The 24140-nt window shown below is 45.9% G+C and overlaps 1 protein-coding gene across 1 annotated transcript in view; it reads right to left on the bottom strand.

Moving 5' to 3' along the window:
* rev3l (REV3 like, DNA directed polymerase zeta catalytic subunit) overlaps nucleotides 1-24140 on the bottom strand; it is a 74714-nt gene that overhangs the window by 19147 nt on the left and 31427 nt on the right. The window contains exons 2-13 of the mRNA XM_020636704.3: nucleotides 21349-21538; nucleotides 21186-21260; nucleotides 19134-19294; nucleotides 17053-17185; nucleotides 16571-16665; nucleotides 15182-15286; nucleotides 13366-13450; nucleotides 7631-7773; nucleotides 6937-7068; nucleotides 5463-5700; nucleotides 4858-5000; nucleotides 53-3887 (exon numbers count right to left, since the gene is read on the bottom strand). Of these exons, the coding sequence (XP_020492360.3) occupies nucleotides 53-3887; nucleotides 4858-5000; nucleotides 5463-5700; nucleotides 6937-7068; nucleotides 7631-7773; nucleotides 13366-13450; nucleotides 15182-15286; nucleotides 16571-16665; nucleotides 17053-17185; nucleotides 19134-19294; nucleotides 21186-21260; nucleotides 21349-21538 (5335 nt within the window). The remainder of the gene's footprint in view (nucleotides 1-52; nucleotides 3888-4857; nucleotides 5001-5462; nucleotides 5701-6936; nucleotides 7069-7630; nucleotides 7774-13365; nucleotides 13451-15181; nucleotides 15287-16570; nucleotides 16666-17052; nucleotides 17186-19133; nucleotides 19295-21185; nucleotides 21261-21348; nucleotides 21539-24140) is intronic.

Genomic DNA, 24140 nt, shown 5'->3' with positions numbered 1-24140 from the left:
ATGATGTCACTTGAGTCATTATTAGTTCAGCTCATGGGGCTCATAGTCTTACATTGGTTTCCCTGGTGCATCAGAGGGGTCGCTGCAGAACGGCTCCTGGAAGGTGGCCTCTGACATCTCAAGGTCGAGTAAGGTGCTGAGGATCTCCTCCCGGCTTGGAGGGGACATGAGGGGTTTGAGAATGTGGGCTCCGCCTCCTGCCCCCCGCAGCAGCTGACTGGCTCTCACCTGGGATAAAGAGCTGATGGAGCGTGGAGAGCTACTGGGCGTGGTAGACGTCAGTCCGTCGATGCTCTCCAGAAGCTCCCCTGTGGGAGAGCCATCATGGTCGACGAATGAGGCGGAGCTCAAAGGCAAAGGCAGGACGGGGTCGAAGACGGAAAAGAGCAGCTCTTTTCTCTCACAGTGGAAGTCTTGAAAGGGGCTGAGTGTGTGGGCTTTACCTAAAGAGAAGTCCCACTCTCTACTTTTTATCTTGTCTGAGTCGAGGAATGTGAGGTGATTGGGGACGGACTCGCCGTTCTCAGGTCTGTCAAAGAGGTCCGGGGTGACGGGCCGAGGTTTGGTGGAGTCCGAGTCTCTTCTTAGCTCCTCCTCAGAACCTAAGAGCTTCTTCTCTACGCCCAGAGCCTGAGCCGATATGGCATCCTGGCTGACATCGCTCAAGAACTTTGCAGGTAAATGTTTATCAGTCAGGACAAACTGACTGCCGCTGTAGGGGGCGGAGAACTCTGTCTGATCGATGGCATTGATATCAAAGTTGTAGTTATGGGGGAGCTCTGGGGACAAGCTGTCCTCTATGAAGGTGCAGCTGTCCATGCCCGGCTCTGACAGGAAGACGGGGCAGTCATCAGACACATTGTCTTCCTGCTTCACCGACGCATTGGGCTGGGAGTTGCTCACCTTGCCTTTCCGGATTCTTGGCTTTTTATCCTTGGGAGTGGTGGATTTTGGGGCCCGGGGTTTCCGAGGAGTGGTGGAGGGAGCTCTTCTGGATTTTGTCGCTTTAGCTGCTGGATCTAGAAGAGCTGTGGCCTGAGCAAGGGCAGTGGAGCGGCTGGTTGTACCCACCACCTGAAGAGGAAGGGCCTGACCCTGCTGCCTCCTCTGGAGAAGCTGCTTGAGGACGGCCAAGCCAGAGGGGGTCTCAGAGAGGGTGGGGATCTCCCCGTTCTTAGGACCTGAGTGTGGGGATGCTAATGCTAGTTTACTACCATCCAGTAATAAACGACCAGCGGGAGGAGACAGAGGAGCCGTGCACTCCTGTGAAGCCTCTGATTTCACAACAGTGGTCTGGCAACCTTTCTGCTTGAGCTTGGCTGGTTCTGAATGGCTCTGGTTGACCTCCATGATGGAGGTCTCACAGTCCTCAACCTTTGGTACTACAGACTGGGCTGCAGGGTTAGAGTCTGATAAAGGAGCCGTCTGGGAACTGTCCCTGCTTTTGCTTTCTGTGCCCCCCGGCTGTTGAAATGGAGGGAGCTCTTGAGAGGAACTCTCAGACAGAGGCACGTCGTCCCCTGGAAACAGAAGCTGGGAGCCATCTTTACTTGAATCATGGCCCTTTGGTTCCTCACATTTCTTTTTGCGAGGCTTTCTTGGTCTTGTAGTGGTTGAACAATGGTTGACAGAAACTTCGGCTACATCTTTAGTTTTCTTGTTCTGCCTGGGAGCAGCTCTACTTCGCCTCGGCTTTCCCTTTTTGGGTTCCTCTTCCCCCGGGGGATTGGGGGCAGTCTTGATTACCTTCCTTTTAGTGTCTGTGACTTTCTTAGGTTTGGCAGTTTGATGCCTCCTTCGTGCTCCTTTGGTCGGAGACACCGGGCCTTGTGTGTGAAAAGCAGAACTGAGACATGGATCACTGAGCGGGTCGATCAGTTGATCTGAACTGCCGGGTTCCATGAGAGGGTCGCTTGGGGACCAACATCGAGGTGGGGTTGAATCTATTGGGCTTTGGGATCTATCAGAGAGGTAACCCAACTCTACCATGACATCAGTGTACTCAACGCCATGGTCATCTGCTAGCTCACAGTAACATGGCCGAGGAGGCGGTAGAGAGGGTAGAACTGGGCCTCTCTGACAGCCTCTGATCTTTTTGACTCGTTCTCGCTGTCTGACCTGAGGTGTGTACGGTTTTCCGACCGTTTTCTTATTGGTGGAGTTAACCTTTCCCTTTCTTTTGGGGTGTTTCTTGACCTTCGGCTCTGCGATGGGAAACTTCACAGCCGTGGATTCTGGCACCTTGGGCCAGAAATCCTTCAGAGGGGCAAATTTACTGTACTGCTCCAGCTTGTCTGGCGTCAACAAGACCACCTGCTCCTCTACATTCAACTTGGACATCTTCACCAGCATGTTTTTCTGCCCTTTGAACCTGTTGATGATGATATACTTGATGATGATCGGCGGCTCCTTCTTGCGCCGTTTCTGGTATTTGACCTCCTGCCCACCGGAGACATCAGAGACATCGGAGTCCTTGAGTTGTTCTTTGGAGGCCGGGTGTTTAGAGCGAGTGGCAGCTGAGTGTTCTCCATCCTCACCGTCGAAGAGCATCTTCCGTTTGGTCCTCAGGGTGTATTTACTCCCGGGCAGGGAAGAAGGCTTTGTACAGGTGACTTTGGCAGACAGATCTTGCAAGGGGCTTAGCGTCTCCTCTTTAGGTTCCTCAGAAACACTGGGAGCAGTGGTGGCCGGGGGTTCTGACTGGGAGTCGGTCTGCTCCATTACAGATCCCTCTTCTTGTTCTGTCTCCTGCTTTGCAATCAACAACTCCACCTCCATCGTTGGCCCATTCTTAATAGGCTCAGCCTCGATTCCTGGCTGAACCCCCACATCAGGCATCTCTGTGTCTGGAGTCTCTGGACAGGCAGATGTTTTTGAGGCGAGGCCAGTACTAACCTGGCTCTCAGAGGTAGAGCTTACAACACCTGTGTTTACTTTAGTCCTCAACCCTACCAGTCCCAACCTTTTTTTATTCAATTTCATCCTCTGCCTGCGTGGTTGAGCCTGTTCCAGCTCGCTGCAGGGCTCCGCCAGCTTTTTGCCCCCAGCTTTCTTCCTAGTGAGGCAGTTCGAGAGGATGACGCTGGGGAAGAACTTGTAGTGTGCTTCCTGCTGGGCTCCTATTGTCCTCTCCGTCTTGTTTTCCTGATAGTCCTCATACCTGATTTTGAGTTCACCAACATCTCCCTCCTCGCTGTCCTGGTCCATTTCTTCCTCCCGGGGGTCGAGGAACTCATCCTCGTCCTCTATGGGCGACGGGGAGGAGGAGATGTTCATCAGGATGGGGCTCTTTCGGTCCTTCTGGCTCAGTTCCAGCTCGGTCTTTGCTGAGCAGTTTCTCAGCTCGGAGTAACAGAGGGAGAACGTCCTGTGGTTTTGCAGGATGGACAAACAGTTCTTTTCTACATTCTTCATGCTGCCGTACTTCTTCCTGTTTTTGGTGACATTTCCGTTACCAAATGTGAAACTTTCTAGATCTGTCTTTTCCAAAGCTATGGAGGTTTGCTTGTCAAAGGTGTACAGGGGTCGTATGTCCTCTTGGTCTACGCAGATGGGAGACGCTTCAGGATGACCGGCTATCTTGCAGGGGATGGGGTGTTTGACTGGCGGGATGTAGGGGATTTCTTTATTGACCCTAAACCCTGTTGAACATTCACTGCTGCTGTCCTGGATGCTCTTTGATTGAAAGTGCTTGTCAAGTGGTTGCTCCGTGTCCAGCACGTGACCAGGTCTGTGTTCAGGGTGCTTGCACTCCAGAAGGATCTTCGCTGAGGAAGGTGGCTCCAGGTGGACTGTCTCCCCGGGGAAGGGGTTTCTCTTCCCGAGCATCTTTTCTGTGACTACGAGAGATGATTGTGACCTGGAGCCGCTGTCTGTTAAAGATGAATCTACAGATACAACAAAAGAAAAAAGAAGCATCTTAATGAGAGCTGCAAGCAGCAAGATAAAGCTATTTCTCTTTTAAAGGTCACATATTCTCCTCCTCTTCAACCAGTTTCAGAGCTCCTCAAAACATGTCTGTGAAGTTTCTTGTTCTAAATCCACTTTGATCCTGTATTTGATCATGTCTATAAGCCCCTCTATTTCAGCCCTGCTCAGAACAGGCTGTTTCTGTGTCTGTACCTTTAAATATGTAAATGAGCTGTGTCTGACCACGCCCCCCTCTCTGGAAGGGCTTGGGTGTCTCAGTCTTTCTTGCTCCACATACTATTGTTTACAGTGAGAAGGCAGACTCAGAGGGCAGAACAAACACCTAGCTGTGGGAGTGTCACCCACCTGGGGGAGGGGTTACTGCCCTTTGTGATGTCATGAAGGGAAGATCTCCAAACGGCCTGTTTGAGCACACATTTACTGAAAAGTGGAGCAGGCAAAAGACGGAGAGGATGGACTTTTCTCATCGTTGGTGGGTTTTAGACCGACTAGGGACACATATTAGTGTTAGAGAAACATGGTGAAGTGTATTTTAGCATAATATATGACCTTTAAAACATGAGGCTAATTCCACTGTAGACAAAATACACACATGATGACCAGGAGAGAAGTTCTTCACTTCCTCTTTGTAAAAGACTCTGCCTTCACAGCCACGGTAAAATGTATTCAGAGCTAATTTATAATACCACAGGAAATCAATTAGAGTCCTAGCTTCTAGCTCCAGATTAAATCACGGCTCCCTCATAATCGAATTAGATCAAACGGCAACAAACTAGCTTCAACACAAACAGTTGTTGTGCAGCTGCCGTCAGATCGCTGGTCCGATATCCTTGATGGAACATGAACCAGCAGGGAGGGAAAGATAAGCATCAAAGCAGACTGACACTCAAGTGCTGTCTCAGCAGGTCTCAGCGTGAGGCGACTCACCGCTGCTCTCGTCTGCAGCGCCGTCAAGCTGCGGGATGGACAGGTTGGCGAACAGAGAGTTATTCCCGCTCCAGTCCATGTCTTCGTCAGAGGACTCCTGCTGCTCGTCACTGAAGCCTTCCTCTGGCTCCTTCACACCGAGTCTGCATGCACAGGAAAGACGGATGCACAGATTAAACTAAGCCCAGACAACGCTACTGTGAACACGACTGCAGACTGCATTGTACACTCTTATTGTTATTCTCATATACTAATCATTTTTCAGTAACGTGCCCAACACTGCTGTTAACTGATTTGTTATTTACGACCATATTGGACCTGATACTGATATTAGATCAGATCTGATCCCATCCCAAGGATTCTGAAATCATTATACAGAGAGGATTGACGTATACCTTCATATTAATCTTTTTTTAAACACATTAACCATCAAATCGTCTGATCTTCTAATGACGTTGTTTTTCTGATATTTTTTTTAATTCATATTATATCAAATGTCAATGAAGGGGGGGAAAAAAAACATGAAAATGTGCACTCCATACAAACTAACGGATCATTTTCTCATTGTCATGATTTAAACTTCTGGTCAGTGGACACAAACTTGCCTCTGTGAGGATGAGCTCTCCGTAGGCTCTTTGTCCCACCGCTGTGACATCATCACACTGAGCTCGGCCTCCTCCCTCTCCAGCTCTGGCTCCGCCTCTTCCTCGTCACTGTTGCAGTTGTAGCTCCGAGCGCCAGTAAGTGACTGAGACTGTGAGTTCTGCCTGACGGGGGTCCTGCGGAAACCGTCGTCCTCCAGGCCAGCCAGCAGGTCAATGATGGCGTGGTCTTGGCTGCTGTCTGCAGTCCCCCCAAAAAAAAACAACAAACAGAAAACATTACATCAAAAAGCTGAATATATTAACGCTCAAAAACATTTGAACCCTCGTCTTTCTTTTTTTTTTTTTTTTGTACTTTATTTTTCACTTTTGTTTTACAAGAAACACAGAACAAGTGAGGACTAGGGCAAGACAGTATAAATAAGATCAACTACAAGAATGTAAAAGGCACAGGTACAGTACATAATGGATGGTACATTCTAATGAAAAAAGATATATTTACGATTCTTTATCTTTGTATAAATCCCATTTTCTCCAATATTCTTCTCCCTTCTCCTTTTGAAGTCACAGGACAAAATAAAGCTGATGGAATTCACAATGTTTCTCAAGAGTCTCATGGTAGGAGGGTTCCTCTGAAGCCAACATTTAGTAATAGCTTTTTTACTTGCCACCATAAGAATCTTTAAAAGGTATATGTCCTTTTTACCAAGACCTTTCTTTTTTCTTTTAATTGTAAAAGCCCGTATTATTTCTGAAAAGTGGAGCAGGCAAAAGACAGAGAGGATGTGACTTTTCTTGAACAGAACATTTGGGGGGGGGTTGGTAAACAGACTAGCGACACATTTTACCCAGAAAGTTTCACAAGATATGTGTGCATTGTGTGTCAGGTCAGTGCTCTGTGCAGGCTGAATTTACAGAGTGCAGCCAAAGCAGCACTGCAGACAGCTGGAGTCTCGAGACCAAGAAGTTCCCGTGGTCATTTCAGAACCAGCACAAGATAATAAGATGAGTACGGCTATTGTTCCCAACCGTGTTTCATTTTTGAAAATATAACCGGATGTTTTAATGTTGTTTGGTTGTCTGACTTCCTGTCCGGCTCAATCTGCACTGTACTCTGACTAAAACGCAGAGCAGCGGAGTCAGTAGCTGCTCACACATTGACTGAAGTGAAATAAGCTCTGATCCAGTGACAGACCAGACACGCATCTGGTTGAAAAATCATGGTAAAGTCTATTTTGCCCTTATATGAGAAAATAACTTAAGCATATATTGTATAAATCAGGTGGGTTTTTTTTGTGGGGGGGGACTAAAACCCACTCTAATAAAATCCACCTGTTACTCCTTAAGCATGCTGGCTTGGTCCCTCATTGTCATTTTCATTCAGTATAAGTCAAGAAAAAAAATCAAAATAAATGAACGAAAGGACAACAAATGAGTCAGCCAGGAGGTTTTTTATTGAGCGAGGGAGCTCACATACCTAACAGTGTGGAGTGGTTGGATGTCTGGGACAGAGGGAGGAAGGTCTGACTGTTCTCCAGGAGACTCAAGATGGCCTCCTCATCCACGACGGCCTCCTCTGGGATCTTTCCACTGCTCCTGATGGAAGATTCTTGGACGAGAAGAGAAGCGCGCTGTTAGCATCACATGTAACACCTCAGACAGACCTTTACGGAGATAATCTGAGAAGACAGGTTCATCAACACACACACACACGGCAGAACAACAGGGACTCTACAGTGATTCATGAGGTCAGTGTGTGTGTGTGTGTGTGTGTTGCTCCTGTCCCTGGCAGCTACGATGCTCCGGTGTGGGACTTGGCAGACAGAGTGCCAGCAGATTAGGCTAATGCTAATCACCGAGTGCCACACTTTAAAACCCTGTACACAGCTGGAGCCAAGAAAAATGTCACTTTTAACAGCTACCTCTCCAGCCGGCCACACAGTCACAGGAGCAGGGACATTTAAAGAGGAGGAAAACAAATGCAGCTTACAGTTTAAAATGCTTTCTGATTCATAAATTATGACAAAAGGAAGAAATGGGAAACATGGATAGTAGCCACAGCATTTTTTTTATCTGCTATAAACACCAACGTGGTGATTATATTTGAGATAAAAATCTCAACTACACTTCAGCACAAGCTGCACATGTTTTGAGTTGTAGATTTTCCTTACCTGGCTGCCAATCCCTGTGCACCTCCACAGCATTAGCCAGCGTGCACGGCAGTTCCTCAGAGGTCAGGAGGTCAGAATGAAGACTAAGATCGCCAGGGAAGTCCTCCTGATCATCTCCATCACCAACAGACAAACTCTGAGTCCTGAGCAGGTAAAGACACAGATCGTTTGTTTTTTTATCATGATAATGACAGCTTAAATCAGACTTTTTATACCTGGGCATTGTTTGATAACACTAGAGGATGCTGGGAAAAACAAACAACAAATGAAGCCACAACATTTAAGTAACCTGTGATCAGCAGTTTAAGCTCTGAATAAACGGTCTGTCTCCACCAACCCATCCTTCTATGACTCATTTATCAAAAACAACAAACATCAGAGAGGAAGTACAAGACAAGAGAGGATCTAGAGAGGAGGAGACAACGTCAGGAAGTGCAAACAAACATATTTTAGTCTGATCGGACACACAGGAACTGACAGGAAGTAACCAGAGGCCGAGCACTTATTTTATAATTAATGCCAATATATCATCATCGACAACATCGACAGCTGTACTTGAGATGTCTAATCACTGTCAGCATCAAAACTACAGCCAGACCGATTAATCTCCGACATTTTGGGATAAAAGCGTCTTTACTTCCTGTTTGTCTGTTCATTGTTAGCGTTTGAATTATATGATTTCTGAGGGATCAGAGGGAACTGAAATCAGCACAGTCACTTTGTTCATGACTTTAAACTCTTATCTTGTCGGTGCTACATTTATCTCGTCAGAGTCTGCACTATCTTTAGCCACCGCGTCAGCTAGCTGGCTATGAGACTGCACTTTTTGAGCTACGGTCCTAGATCTGGCTGACATCTTCGAGAGAGGGAGGAACCTGTGGCACGCATGGACATTGTTGCATTAGCTTGGTGGAAGGATAAGAAGTTAACCACGAAGTAAAACTTTGTAAATGTAATTATTGGCATCACGGAATGAGAGCCCAGCAAAAGACATCTGACAGCTAGAAAGCATCCCGTCTGGATTATAATATAATACCTCCTCGTTCAGGAGGAAGGACAGGCAACCTGAAGCTGCTTGGAGGCATCAGGAGCTAACAGATCAGGCCCAAGCATCAGCTGTATATCCACGGCATTACATCTGCAGGGAACTGATGGAGTCATTTTCCCTTTATGAGCATGAGCAGCCAGCGCTGTGAGCTTGGCATTTACCTGAATCAGAAAGCAGAGGACCTTCTGGTGTCTGCCCTCATGCCGTCATGTTTCATTAGCGTCTCTTTACTGCGGGTCTCAATCAGGGGAAGAGCTCTGTTTACACTCTGTCTGTACACAAAGGTGCTGTGTGTGTGGTCGGCTTCACGTGTGTGGAGAGAGTCTTTAGTCTGGCCAGTGTGTGTGTGTGTGTGTGTGTGTGTGTGTGTGTGTGTGTGTGTGTGTGTGTGTGTGTGTGTGTGTGTGTGTGTGTGTGTGTGTGTGTGTGTGTGTGTGTGTGTGTGTGTGTGTGTGTGTGTGAATGTCGGAGAGGGAATATGAATGGAAAATGGGCAGGCGGCCAACTTTGGCTTTGTTTCCCTCCAGATCGCTCAGAGCAACAAGCTGCCTATCACGCTCCCTCACCCATGCTGCCCGGCTGCATCGCCTAGCAACCCACCACTTAGTGACTCTGAAATATTGAAATGTAGACCAGGCTGGCGGCCGTCACTCGAGAGTGGAACAGATTTCACAGAAACCTTTTTTTTCCCCCTAGGTTTACTTCCCACAATGTGCCAGACCATCGAATATAAAAAATGCCTTCAAAAGGTTTTGAATACACTCCCCTGTTAATTCAAGGAGTCAATAAAAGCACAGGCTGCATGAAAGCAAGGACTTCTGTGTGGATCGATGAGTGAAGCTGCACAGATTCTGAGCCATTGCTCAAAAGAAAGTCTGTCCTATTGTTGAGAGACAATAAAAAAACAACACCTGAGACACACAGGTGCTGCACAATCCTCACACTGCACTTCCTCCAAACAAAGTAGAGATGTGCTGCCAAGCTCCGCCACTTTAACATAAACTATTATTAATTCTGTCAGCTCCATCAATAAAAAGACTTGGACAGTGTTAAAGGAGCGATATGTAACTGTGGCACCTAGTGTTTAAAACAGGTACAGCAGTCCAAATTCTAAACATTATAGAGAGCTGTCTCCCCCCGCCCCCTCCTCTCTAGAGTCAATGCTCACGCAGGTCACCATGTGGTGGACACTGTAGCTTCAGTGTTTATCCAGCTCTGCATGGGTCTGTAAACCTTTCTGTGTTTTAACCTCTCTCCATTTTTCAAAATCATCTCCAACATTGATCCTAGTTTGAGCACGTTTCTGCTCGTGGAGCTTATTAGAAACATGCAGAGGCTTTTTAGGTCGGGTACAATCACTTCTATCTGAACCACTTCTCTTGACCGCTTCCATCACTGCAACACCTGTTGACCTGATAACTGGTCTCATATCTGACAAACTGAGGGGCGTCCAAAACGGCCGTGTGGGGGTGCCTTAAAAGCGCCTACCTTCTCTGGTCCAAACAAATCCAGAGCATTCAGGAGCAGAATCTAAAGTTAGAAGGAGGACATACTGGCTGCTGCATTGTTGTCAGAGAAGCCAGCACTTCAACATAGCATGTTTCCTTAATGTCTGATCATATCATTTCATTTCATTCTAACAGATTGGTCCATGAGTCACTTTAAAACTTAAATAAACTAAAGGTTTCTCTGTCCTAACTGAGAAATTCAACCTGTTGAATTGTGAATGATTTCCAGAGCTGATGATCAAACATCTGAAATCAATGGGTTATTTTTTATGCCTTTACTCAGTAAGCATCCAGCTGCCTCTCCAGCCTCTGATGTCGGTTTGACAGTGAGCAAAATTTTCCTGCAGCCTGGTTGTCGTTCAGAGACGTTACTCTGTGGAGCCGTGTGAGGAAAAGGCCTCTGGAGAGTCAGCGTGCACGTGCCACTGTCTGCCTGTCTCTTAATTAGTCTGCTATCTTAACGACTTTAGAGGCGACGAGGGAGAGAGGGAGGGAGGCTGGCAGGCGTCGGGAGATTACTGCAGCGATTAACACATTTCTCTTCCATGCCACGCCCCCTCGCTGAAGGGGAGTCTGAGTAGGGTGAAATAGAAAGAGTCCGTCAAACAGAAGCTTTTGTGTTTGGAGTGGTACAGTTAAGGGATGGATAGATAGATGTACCTTCCCACTTCTTGTGATGATTCAAAACTATGCAGTGAGCACACCAACGTGATAAAATCCTGAGAAATAAATGATCCTGCCAAATGTTGAGTGGTCTCTGTCTTCTTAACAACTCATTTTGTGGTCTAAAGAAGTCGTTTTGGATAATTTTGTTTTTCAGGATTCTAAAAATAAAGACAGAAAAAGTGCCTGCTCCACTTTTCAGAAAATATGTGCTCAAACAGGCCATTTGGATATTTTCCCTTCATGACATCACAAAGGGCAGTAGCCCCTCCCCCAGGTGGGTGACACTCCCACAGCTAAGTGTTTGTTCTGCCCTCTGAGTCTGACTTCTCACCGTAAACAATAGGACATGAAGCGAGAAAGCCCGAGACACCCAAGTCCTTCCAGAAGAAGAGGATAATATGTGACCTTTAAGGAAACATGCCATGTTGAAGTGCTAACTACCACTACCAGCGTTGTGTTTCAGCTGCAGAGTGAGGAAAGACCCAGAATCTGAAGGATGGTGTGAAAACATACTTAATTATTCTGTGAATCACAAAATCTTCTTCAAAATGCATTTAATGTGTGTTCCCCCACTGTTCAGTATCAAATGAGCCATGGCGTGCTGGGTTAAAAGAATAAGTGTGTTTATAAATAGTACTGAAGATGTTTTTGTGAAGCAAAAGGAAGACTGTAAAACACATTAATGAGAAAATGAGAAATTTCCAACAAAGCCTTGAGCGCTGAGTGAGTCCTTGAGAATCAGCGTTGTGCATATCAGAGTAAAAGAAAGCAGCCACACAGGCAGTGATAGACTGTGTGAGTATTTAAAGAGGGGGGACTGAGGCAGGGAGGCAGGCTCACCCACCACACTTCCTCCCCTCTCCTCTGCTCCTGTCTCACATCAGAGGTTCGTGAATAGGAGCCATCTGGATCTGATACAAGGCTGCCGAGCTGACTGTACTTTTATTTATAACAGGAAATGCCTGTACATTGTGGGAGTAGCAGGAGGAGGGTGTGGAAGGGAGGGGGTTCTTTCCTTCCCCTATTTCTTCACTAGGCCTGCCCCCGCCCCCCCCCCCCCCTCACTACATCTGTTTTTGTTTCACTTTCTCCATCCTTGCTTCCTATGTCTTAAACCCGCAGCTTTAACTACCTCCACCTCTCAGAGCTTTAGTTAATGAAATGATAAAGGTATCTTTACCGACATCAGAGGCTGGAGAGGCAGCTGGATGCTTACTGAGTAAAGGCATAAAAAATAATCCATTGATTTCAGATGTTTGATCATCAGCTCTGGAAATCATTCACAATTCAACAGGTTGAATTTCTCAGTTAGGACAGAGAAACCTTTAGTTTATTTAAGTTTTAAAGTGACTCATGGACCAATCTGTTAGAATGAAATGAAATGATATGATCAGACATTAATGAAACATGCTATGTTGAAGTGCTGGCTTCTCTGACAACAATGCAGCAGCCAGTATGTCCTCCTTCTAACTTTAGATTCTGCTCCTGAATGCTCTGGATTTGTTTGGACCAGAGAAGGTAGGTGGTTTTAAGGCACCCCCACACGGCCGTTTTGGACACCCCTCAGTTTACCAGATATGAGAGCAGTTATCAGGTCAACAGGTGTTGCAGTGATGGAAGCGGACAAGAGAAGTGGTTCAGATAGAAGTGATTGTACCCGACCTAAAAAGCCTCTGCATGTTTCTAATAAGCTCCACGAGCAGAAACGTGCTCAAACTAGGATCAATGTTGGAGATGATTTTGAAAAATGGAGAGAGGTTAGAACACAGAAAGGTTTACAGACCCATGCAGAGCTGGATAAACACTGAAGCTACAGTGTCCACCACATGGCAACGGGGGGGGGGAGCTCTCTCCAATGTTTTGAATTTGGACTGCAATACCCATTTTAAACACTAGGTGTCAGAGTTACATATTGCTCTTTAAAACAGTTTTAGTATCTTAAGCCCTGTTTCAAGACATTTCATAGTCTCTCCAATCAAAGCTGTGCACAAGTTTTGTTTGAATATAATGAAAGGCCTGTCTTGTTCTGACGTTTGTCCCAAACAAAGGCAGTGTCATTTCATGGACTGAAGGAAACACAAGCCTGGGCTACTAATAGAAGTTTTACGGTAGCTCCATTTATCAGAATTTGGTGCTTTTAACAACACATAAGTTATAATGTGCTCATCTCAAAGCATAAAAAAGAAAACTAACAAGTCTGAAGAACAAACTGATGGACCGAGCTGTGAAACATTTGACGTGATACAATAACATAACTAAGCTGAGAACAAAGACTAGGAAGAGGAAGAAAAATATTGACATGAGGTTGTTAGACATGGGGTGAACTGAGGACTGACTGGCAGCATCTTGTGCTCATATTCAAACACTGTTTCTCTGCCAGCTGCTCAGACCTTCCTCATTGTCCGCTGATGACTTTCAGATCTAGTACGTCCTGAAACATCTGCCCAGTCCCGTCACTCCCGCCCCAAACTGTCAAGCCGACAATAGATCAAAAGGAAAGACGAAGGACTTACACGTCAAACTCGTTCTCCTTCAGAATCTCCTTGAATCTCCTCATGAAGATTTGCTCGCTCTCGGTTGAAGTGACACTCCCTCGATCTGTAAAAACATCACACAGACTTTTTCAATAAAGCAGTTTTTTATTTATAGTGCTGGGAACTGTCAGACTGAATGAAAAGAGTGTTTCCAGGCGTCACATTCTTGGCTCTAATGAAAACATTTTGGTCAGTAATCAGGGTTAAGGGCGCTTGTTGTTTCTGTGGAGTCTTAATCACAACACTAAAACTGGACAGATGAAGTTAAACACACCAGAGCTGTTTGGAAAGTTTCTGTGATTCAAAGTGAAATCTCTGTGAGATCCGGGACAGTTTCTTTTCCTCTCTGTAAACTTCTCAGAGCTGGGAACTCAGAATATCTGTACGTCGGTCTTGACATACAGAAGCAAACACATTGTGATGAACAACACAGCAGATCAGATCATCTGTCACTTTGTTTCCATGACATCTCAGAGGGTATATTTTTTGTGGTGAAAAGATTAAGTCATGTCACCAGTCACACATCATTAGCTCTTTTTGGACTGCCGTTGACACTCAGCCACTTCACATCTTTATACATTTATTTTGATTCTGCAACAGTGTGAATATATTGGTGTCCCAGTCTGTGAATTCTCATTTCTGTTCAGCATCTCAGCAGTCACACACACACGCACTCCCCCCCGCTGTCTCTGCTGATCCTGTCTCACCCCTGTAACGCCCTCTGTTACTACCTCTAAATACAGCACAGAGGGGGGATCACTTCATCCCACCATTACGCCTCCACGACATTCACATTGAAGGAGAAATGTCACAGGGCCGTAAGTATCGTGGCTTAAAAAGGCAGCCTGAGATGGCAGTAGTGACATTTTGTAAAATTGATGATTCTCTGAGTGTGTGGTCATGGAAAACGTCAGTACTGTCTTCCACGTGAACAGTGCTTAAAACCTAAACTAAGACAGATGTTATAACAAGCTAACGATCGTCAAAACAGAGGGAAACAATTCATCAAGTCAGACAAGAATTTAAATGAGCTTCAAACACTGTCAAAACTCAAAGGGCGCACTCACACAAGGCTCAGCTGAATTGTACCGTGCCAAGCAACATTGTCTGCAGAGATGCTTCTAATCCAACGCTAGAGCCCGACCGATTTATCACCAAGCTGATAATACCGGCCGATATTAGCATATCCAGTAACTATCGGCTAATTTTATCTCAGATATGTGCCGATGTTACTAGATTTACTCACCAATCAAAAAGCATTTAATTTGAGTATCATTGTGTTACACTAGCAGTTCTTTCACCAGCAGAGGGCGCTATATGGATTACAACAAGCATTATCACTCTCCAGATAGTGAAGCGGTGATGCACGTTCACGCGCAGTTACTTTCCAGTCAAGTGACCATCTTCCCTTCATTATAAATCTTTTAGACAAGTGTTACTTTCCGATAAATGGCGAAAATGTTATAAAAAAAGCGTAATTTGTTAAAATTGGACACTGTATATTTGTGGCTGAATGTTTATTTTCTCAGTATGATCTGAGGAGCTCAGGGAAGTCAGGAGATTTAAAGACACAGTACAACACATAAGTAACGCCAACCTTCGCAGGAATCTTGTTGACAATAAGAAAAAGATTAATTATGACATCGGGTATGTTTCTGGTATCTACAATCTCGTTACAACATTTCTGCCAGCAGCCTTTGAGTTAAATCAGTGCTAACTAACTACTGAAGAGAAAGAGTGTCTTTGCTCTGAAGGGTTCAGACGGGAACAGAGTGTGTACTGTGAACGTTCTCACCTTGTGACTCTGGGGTTTCTATCTGGGACGCATGGTTCTTCTCTCTCCTCCTCTGCTTCTCGTCCTCCCAGATGGCCTGCAGGCCGGGGTTCCTGCCGATTTGATCTGGACACAGAGGAGAGTCACAGCACACGGCGTCAACTGACTCTTCCTTCATGCTTTATTATCACCCAGCTTTTTTCATGATCAACAAAGACTTCTTTGATTTTCTTTTTTATGAATGTGGATCATAACAGAGACAAACAAGTCAGTGCCAGACCTAACCAATCAAACTCTAACCATACATGCTGTAGTTCTATTTCCAGCTGTGCCGTTATTATAGCGTACAGAGCAGACGGGAAAGTATGAGTCACAACACGAGCTGCGCTGCCCTGGAGCCGCCTCTCCGTTCCTCTCCTAGTTATTCTGTAATTCATGTCTTTGCATTCAGCTTGATGGAGATCAAAAGGTCCTGTACAGTGTTTACCAAACAAACAAAAGCTTGAGAATGAAGGGCTCCGCCTCAGTGACCTGAGGCCTCATCCTGACCACACGTGCAGGATTCTTTTAAAGCTACACCAGCAGACTTCATGTGGAGGACAAATGTTTGACTGTTAAACCAAGAAATCCTCCCTGCCAGCGTTAAACTGCACCATCATATAGAAGCACAGCTGCTCTGTGGTCGGCTCCCACTGGAGAAAAAAAGGAGGAAAAAGATCTGAAAACCAACGAGTCCAGCTGCCTCTCGTTTGTACAGATGGACAGGAGTTCAGTTTGACAGATTTGTTGAAAGACGGCCTTCGTGCTTCGTCTGCAGTTATTAATAAACATCATGAATTTTATATTTGAAACTAAACTAGTGTCTCTGGTCTTTGCAGTGACTTTGTGTTTTCACACTTTCGGTCTGAAAAATGTGAGTGTGAGGATGGGCTCTTGTTTCCTCAGTACAATAAAACAAACCTGGCTTTACATCAACTCAAACTTAAAAAGCATAAAATCAAAAACACTGTCACTAAATGCTGAAGGGTAAACACATAAGATACCTCTTCAAGGTGTGCATGGCTCCATCAGGAAACACTGTCTGCTTCAGATCTCTTTGTCAATCTGGTGAATTCTCCATCTTCACATGTTAATCTCTTCCTCTCTCGGCTCCTCTCTGACAGGAGGTGATGGGTCAGAGCCGCACTGTTTACGTTCAGGGCTGCTAATGGATTTGATGTGTAGAGACTGTGGGGGATGTACCTGTGTTTCATCAAAATATCCCTGCCAAACGTGCTGCAGCACCTTCCGAGCTGATGATTCAGCAGGAAACCTTTCACCTTTTCTGTCTCATTCATGCAGCACTCAGAGTGGGCTATAACACTGTGACTGACAGGGTGGGGGACTGGACATCCTCGGGGGGGTGCTTACTTTCGATTTCCAGCCGGTTGAGGACGTCCACAGCCACAGCATCGACCTCCAGCTCACACGTGCTCTGCTTCTCCACCTCGTCCAGGACCAGAGAGCTGCAGGCAGACACAAAGAACACAAAAGCATGAAAATGCTTCAAGATGGAGCGGTTTTAGTTTACAGTAACTTTTGTAGTGTAGAAATATGTGCAAACAGCTTAATAGATAGATTTAGGATGCATGAAGACTTTTGTCAAACCATCTCAGTTTGAAGTCGTATGTATAAAGAAAGGAGCTTCTTTTTGTAAGTCACATTCTGTGTGTGTGGAAAACTAAAAATAGTTCAATAAAACAAAACAAAGGGCTGTATCTTATAAATGTTTTCAAAATGGAAGTGTTTTATGCATTTAAGACAAAGAGAGATGACGCTGAGAGCAGCTCGATCATGACAGCTGTAGTAAAGTAAGAAACTGTGCAGCCGAGGCCAAGCGGGGTGACACCTACCAGGGTATGGCGTTCTCCTCCCAGCGGACAAACGTGCCCCCCAGGGTGCTGTCATTGAGTTTGGAGGTGCAGGGGCTCTTCCAGGGGCTGATGCTGGGAGTCTGTTTGTCTGGGCTCGCTGCAGCAGCGTCTTCTGGGAAAACACACACAGAGAAGGTGTTAAAGACTCCAGAAGAGCAAGAAAGACACGATCAAAACTTGATTTTAAAACATTTAGAAAGAAGTGTTTTTACATCCTGCAGTCAATGAATGAAACAACTTCTTAGAAAGAGAGCAGCTCTGTTCAGACGCCTCTGTGACGTTTAGCCTTCAAATAAATGAGGGTACGAAGTGATCCCCTCTCTGTACCGTCTTCAGAGGTAGTAACAGAAGTCTGAATAGAGCTCCCTCTGAAGGGACACTTTGAGACACAATTAAAATAAGAAGCTGCAGATATCAGTTTCCTTTCTCAGTCTTTTTAAAACACAGCCTGGCAGCCTGCTTGTTGTTTTTTGAGGTGAGATTTGAGACGTGAAGGTGACTTAAAAACCCTTTAAAGTTTCTTTTTGATCTTAAAGAGGCCTCTTTTCACCAGTCCAGCCCCTTTTATCATCCCCCTACTTGATCCCAGATTAAGAACTGGCTTTCAAGTGGAAGCTGGAGGGGAGGAGGAAATGTAAACAGGTGTAGCCATTATTGGGGCGTTGGAGTGTCTTTGTTGTCCGGGACACAGGAGAACTTTCCGTTGATTGCATCAGAGTAGAGGTGGATCAAACATGGGAGCGCTGCTTTTTGTCGGAGGAGAGTCAAGCGTGAGGATTTTGCACAAAAAAGAACTTTATTAAAATGGAATGAGGAATTTCCTGTCCTGAATCGTTAATGTCCTCACATGTGGAGGAGCCTCTCCTCTGTTCTCTGGGAGTGTGTGTGTGGGGGGGTCCGATCAGCGATGATGAGCGGGGGTACCGGTCTCAGATTAGGACTAAGCTGGGATCAAACAGAGCTGGAAATCAAGGGTTTAAGTCTCCATGAGGAGGAAGTGAAGTCGAGTTTGTTGAGGGTCAGATTCACCCAGGATCTGAGGATCCAACCTTCTGTCTGCCACTCCCACTGGGAGGCCCACTGAGTGCTAAGGGTCACAGCTGAAGAGCAAACCCTGAGTGCCCACTATTCAAGAGGAAGCACACACTGAGGGGCCGAACACAGAGACGCGTCGTAGTCCAAAAACCACCTGAGCACATCTGGGAAAACAACAGCTGGGAATGCCTGAGGAGAGGGCATGCAAACGGGCGACCAAATAAAACAAGGGTGAAAACATTGATTTGAGTGAGCATAGAGCTGTCGTCATGTATGGAGGCTAAAGTCCTCCAAGCAGGCGGGGTGGATTTGTATCCGACCTGTGGCTTCTCTCTCTCTCTCTCTCTCTCTCTCTCTCTCTCTCTCTCTCAAAGACAAAGACCCACAAGACTGCAAAGATCTCACTCCCCACACTCAATATCTGTGTCTTCTTCTTCTTCTGTCCTCACACCTCCTGGTTCAGTATGTTTTCTGTGAAAGCTTTCTGATGCTGAGCTTTCCTCAAATTTGATTTTTTTGCCTTCAAAGGATGCAGCAAGGAAAATAAACCAAGCGGCCAAACTGGACCAGAAAGATGTGGTTAACAAAAGAGAGAGAGGAGAGACGGTTCAAGTCAAACAACAACAACAACAGAAGGAAATGAAGAGAAGTCGAGGAAAGAGGCCACAAAACAAGACGTGCAAAGTCAAGAGAGGCCAACTTGATTTTTTTTTAAAGATATTTTTTGGGCCTTTATTGGAGAGGACAGCAGGAAAGAGAGACACAGGAAAAAATGGGACATGCAGCAAAGGGCCGAGGTCGGATTAGAAACCATGGCTGCTGCGATGAGGACTACAGCCTCTGTACATGGGGCACATAACAAAACCACCAGGCTACTGGTGCCCAGAGAGGTCAACTTTAAAGATGGAAACAAAGAGAGGATTCTCGAAACGTACCAAAGGTTAACCCAAGTCACGACTGCCAGCCTTTCTCTACTCTACATACCTGTAAGTTAAACGGCCAAGCTCTCTCTCTCGCTCTCTTACCTTTTTTCTGGCTCCTGCGGAACTTGATGGCGCCCAGGTTGAGCAGGTTCATGCCGTACAGGTTGTAGTCTATGAAGAGCTGCAGCAGGTAAGGGATGTGGCCCTCGTGGGGCTGGTAGCTCTTGTTCATCACTGCTCCACTTTGTAACAGCTCACACACCCTACAACACACACAAGTTATTGTGACACTAAAGCTGCCGATGAGACAGAGGAGAAAACAACAACAACAACAACAACAACAACAACAACAACAACAACAAACAGATGTTATCGACTGAGCTGCTGTGATTTCATACGATGATTTTCATCTTGAAAGCAAACCGCTGTGTTTGTGTTTTCTTCCAGGTGAAGTCAGCTTCATACAGACAGACACTGAGCTTCATATTGTAAAAATACAAACTATAATCTTTAACAGCGGTAAAGCCTGGTACACACTCAAAGATGTGAGAGAGCCGACACATGAAGACAAATCATGACAGACGTAACAGTTCAGTTCTTATAGCTCAGCACACCACACACACACAGATTCATTCACCAACAACCAGAGTCTCTACTCTCAAACCTCGTACATGATGGTCAAGCTAACTGTGGCTAGCTGTTAGCTACCTGGTTGATCTGTTATGGTAACAGAGTCGGTCCAGCTCTGTTCCTCGTCAGTTGTTTGTTTGACAGACACGTATAAACACTCACAGGTCAACACATTTAACCACATTTCTTTCACGATTGCTGTCGTCGCCATGGTTACCTTAGTTGTGCTTACTGCTTCAGTCAGCTTGCGTCCTGATTGGCTATTGTTCCGTTCCACAAGATAATTCTCAGAGTGCGTGCTCGGCCGTCCTCTGTGTTCTCCTGATACAACAGGGTTTCTGATGTCCAATCGGGAGCGTCCTGATTTTCTTCTGAGCAGATCGGGGAGCATGCAACATGGCCCAACAGCTCTTCCCTTACAAGCCTGTTTTTCTAGCAATGCATTTACGATGTATAAATGTCCCCCCCCACCTCCCATTGGCTCAAGTTGAATTCTCCTGAGAATATCCTGTGCAGAAATAGGATACTAGTCGTCTGCCAGGAGAAACTCCGGGTGAAGTCCGAGTGAAAGACCCGGCTCTTGGCGTTCACACATACAGATCCTTCTGCAAATATTTTTCAGGAGTTTTCTGCAGGTGTGAAAGTCCTGTTAGAGTCTCTTCCTCAGACTTTTTCTTTGTGCATGTTGTGCACAGTTTATTCTTGATGTGCTCCTTGAAACCTCCTCAGAGCCACAGCAGACAGAACCTCTGATTTTAAAGGTCAACCTGACTTTTTCAGTTATTTATTGAATTATTTTAAATCAGGGAAGCTGTAAATTTAAATCCAGAGTTTTAACTGAAGACCCAGTCGTCCAGAAGCGTCCCTCACCACAGGGGAGCCTCACATTGACACAGCATGCATGGTGACGGTAGATGAATGGGTCTCAGTTCACTCTGTGAATCCTTGAGCTCCGTCCTGGAGTCATGTTTCCCCTTTAAAGGTCAGAGCAGCGTGCTGACTGATTGACAGACTGATCAGAGACGAGAAGGGTGAGGGGAGGGGCAGACACACTCGTGCCGCTCACATCTTTTTCTTCTTTTATCATTCACTGTCTGTTGTCCCTGAATCCCTGTTTGGGGCTTGTCTTTGCCGTGGTTCCTTGTGTGCTCTCTTTCTCAGACTGTCTCCTTTCACTCTTATTCCTCTTTCTTTCTCAAATGGTAAACGTACAGTTATTTAGATCCTTACATCTCGTCTCTCTCTCTCTCTGTCTGTGGACCTCTCCGCTGTACTCAGCAGCAGCGCCCTACTCACAGCATCACTGCTAACACTGATTGCTCTGTCCAATAATTCACAGTCTGCCTGTGTGCTACTGAGCGAGAACCACATACACACACACACTCACACACACACACCATCGATTTCCGTTTAGTGGGCTGGCAGAGTCATGCGCACACAGTCTGGCTCTCAGTAACATCAAACAACTGCAGTGGGGGACGAGCCCTGTTCACGTTTAACTGAATCGATCTGCAGTAACCTTACCTTTTGACCATCTGAGGATTGTACATATAGATCTTCATAAAGTGCTTCTCCTTGGCGTGGTAGCCATAGAACGGCCTGCAAGACAAGAAAAATGAACGCAGTTATCAAAGTGCAAATTAACCTGGACAATATTTCATTTGTTTGTGCTGAAGTAGGTACTTACATGCCAGAGACAAGCACCACCTTGAAAACGTGCTGGGCATTAGAGGCGGGGTTTCCCATGGCAACATTAAGGGCTCTGTCGATGCTGAAGGCCACCTGCCGCAGGTAGCGCTCTGGCTGCTGGCTGTAGCCATCGTATGGGATGTAGATATAAGGGAAGACGCCGTGGAGGTGGAGACATGTTTTCTGACCTGCAGCACAAAAAGAGCAACAAAATATATTTTAAAGCTTTTTTACACCACCAATAAACCTTTGTTTCCTTTTTGCATAAGATCAAAGATCAAATCCTCTGCTGTTCTCCCAAAAACTCACACACTGGTGTCCAATAGTAAAAAAAATTGCAGAAAATTGAAAAACTCTGCAAAGACACCCACACAGTACATCAAATGAAGTTGAAACATCTCTCAGTTGGCAAGACATACATTAGAAAATGGAGTGCACACACTTCACACCCAAGGCCACTCTCATTAATTCACTCACAGGCTTCAGGACATTTCAACATGCCAACAGGAGGTTCATATAGACAAATCTGATTGGAGGCAGACCCCCTTTAAAGGAAGAATGTAAACCTTTTTGATCCAGTAGATGTGGCCTTGGAGCAACATCATGACACCAAAACTGGAACTGCTGTTTGGCCACACCTCCGCTATTCTGAAGCCTCAGCTCTTCCAGAGACACACCTCAAACCCCCCTCTGCTCGAGGACAGCACGAGTGTAAAAAGGTCATACGACAAAATTTTTAACAATGCCATGTATTCATCCGACTGGTCCGGTCAGCTGACTGGGCCATGATCAGAATTTGTGTACATTGCGCGGCAAAATGCACACAATTCTGTGGGACTTGACAATCAGTTGTGTAACTTAAAAATGGGGTTACAATCGGCCTGAAATCAAACGGTGTGAGCCCAGCTTCAGAGGGACACTTCCACCTTCCGTTTGTACGACTCGATAGATTAAAGCAACATTACCCGTCTTTATCATCCCCATAAAATTTCTTCACCTTCAAACATGGTCAATAATCTGACAGAGTGCATCTATAGTAACATCAGAGCCAAACTACAAACGATTGTGTTTGATGTTTAAAGAACATGTTGCATTTAACAACCTTAATGCACTAAGAGAAGAATATGCTTAACAATGAAGTCAGTTGTAAATTTAGAATAATTATGCCCCGGGTACAAAATAATTTTCCCAGCATGCATTGATAAAGTCCTTCAGAAACACATGGACTGAGCAGCAGATGTGGCTTCTTCTCCTTCTACTAACACGGAGGGTCTGTGATGCCTTCAGTCTGCTGCAGCTCCAGTAAACTTCACTTTTTGACCGATCACTGCGAGGTCACACAGGTGACAGATGAGTTCCAACATGGAGGAATCAAAGGAGCCTTGTGATGTCATGGTTCATGATTAACATGCACACGGTGTAAAAGCGACCCATTAGCTAAATAACTCAACAGACACAGGGAGGAAGAGCAATCGCCGGGGATTGTGGGAGGAAACGGAGAGGATTGAGGTCTTGATTGATGTAAAGTGAGGTCAGCCGGTGCCGAGAGAGGGCGAGATACAGTATTTATAACAGGGGGGGGCGGGAAGCGTCATCGCCCGCAGACAGACATGTACACTCGCTCCTGCTGCTGCTGTCGAGAGTCATCCGAGGTGAGCTGTGCTGCAGACAACACGCTCCGATTCATCCCCCGTCATCCTGCTCTCTATCTGCACGCTGCTGCAGGAGCCAGCGCTGTGATTAATCCAGCTACATGAGGGATAATAACAGCAGTGGGGGGAGAGAGAAAAAACTGAGAATGAGGGCACTGAGGCTCACAAAACATCCACTTAGCTTCACCAATGAGGTGAAGTTGAACAGGAGGAGGCGGTGTGGAGGAGGAGCTCGACTCATGCCAGGATGTGTCTGCACATGCCCAGAGACGTGTCTACCTTCCCGACTGTGAGGAAGGGGAAGAAAGGTTCAGACAGACACACACACACACACACACAGACACACACACACAGACACACACACACACACACACACACACACACACACACACACACACACACACACACACACACACACACACACACACACACACACACACACACACACACACACACACACACACACACACACACACACACACACACACACACACACACACACACACACACACACACACACACACAGACACACACACAGACACACACACACACACACACAGACACACACACACACACACGTTGAGATTGCTGAAGTGGCGCTTCCAAAAGAGGGAGAAATATTCCCAGCATCTCTCTGCACATGGATGCATGTGACTGCCTCCAAATAGGGAGGTGCGGGGAGGAGAGAGGGGAGGAGAAGGGGGTGATGATGCAAGATGAGATGTGGTGCTGAAAGGTAATGAGCTTCTCTTGAACTTGAAGACGCAGCATATGTTGGAGCTCACGGTGGAAGACATTACAGGGACAGACACACTATCATTGTGAGATAAAAAAAGAATCTACAGTTAATGTGTGTTCGTCGTCCTTGGAGATGAAGCTCTGCTAAACGAGAGTTGCATTGTGAAATATTAATCCTATGATGACTGTTGAAGCTCTAAACTGGTTATGTAACAGACTGAAATGAATAATGATGCCTCTTTGTGAGCAACAGCAGCAAACACAGTCATCAGCAGAAAGTCTGATCATTTCTATTTACTGTAAAACTTTGAATAAAAGCCCATCCACAATTTAAGGCCCAGTCCCGTTCACTAGCCTGGTGACACCTCAAAAACACTTCCCCACCCCACCACACTTCAAC

This window comes from Labrus bergylta, chromosome 15, assembly GCF_963930695.1.
Source record: "Labrus bergylta chromosome 15, fLabBer1.1, whole genome shotgun sequence".
Taxonomy (NCBI): domain Eukaryota; kingdom Metazoa; phylum Chordata; class Actinopteri; order Labriformes; family Labridae; genus Labrus; species Labrus bergylta.
This window is presented reverse-complemented; position numbering and strand designations above follow the sequence as displayed.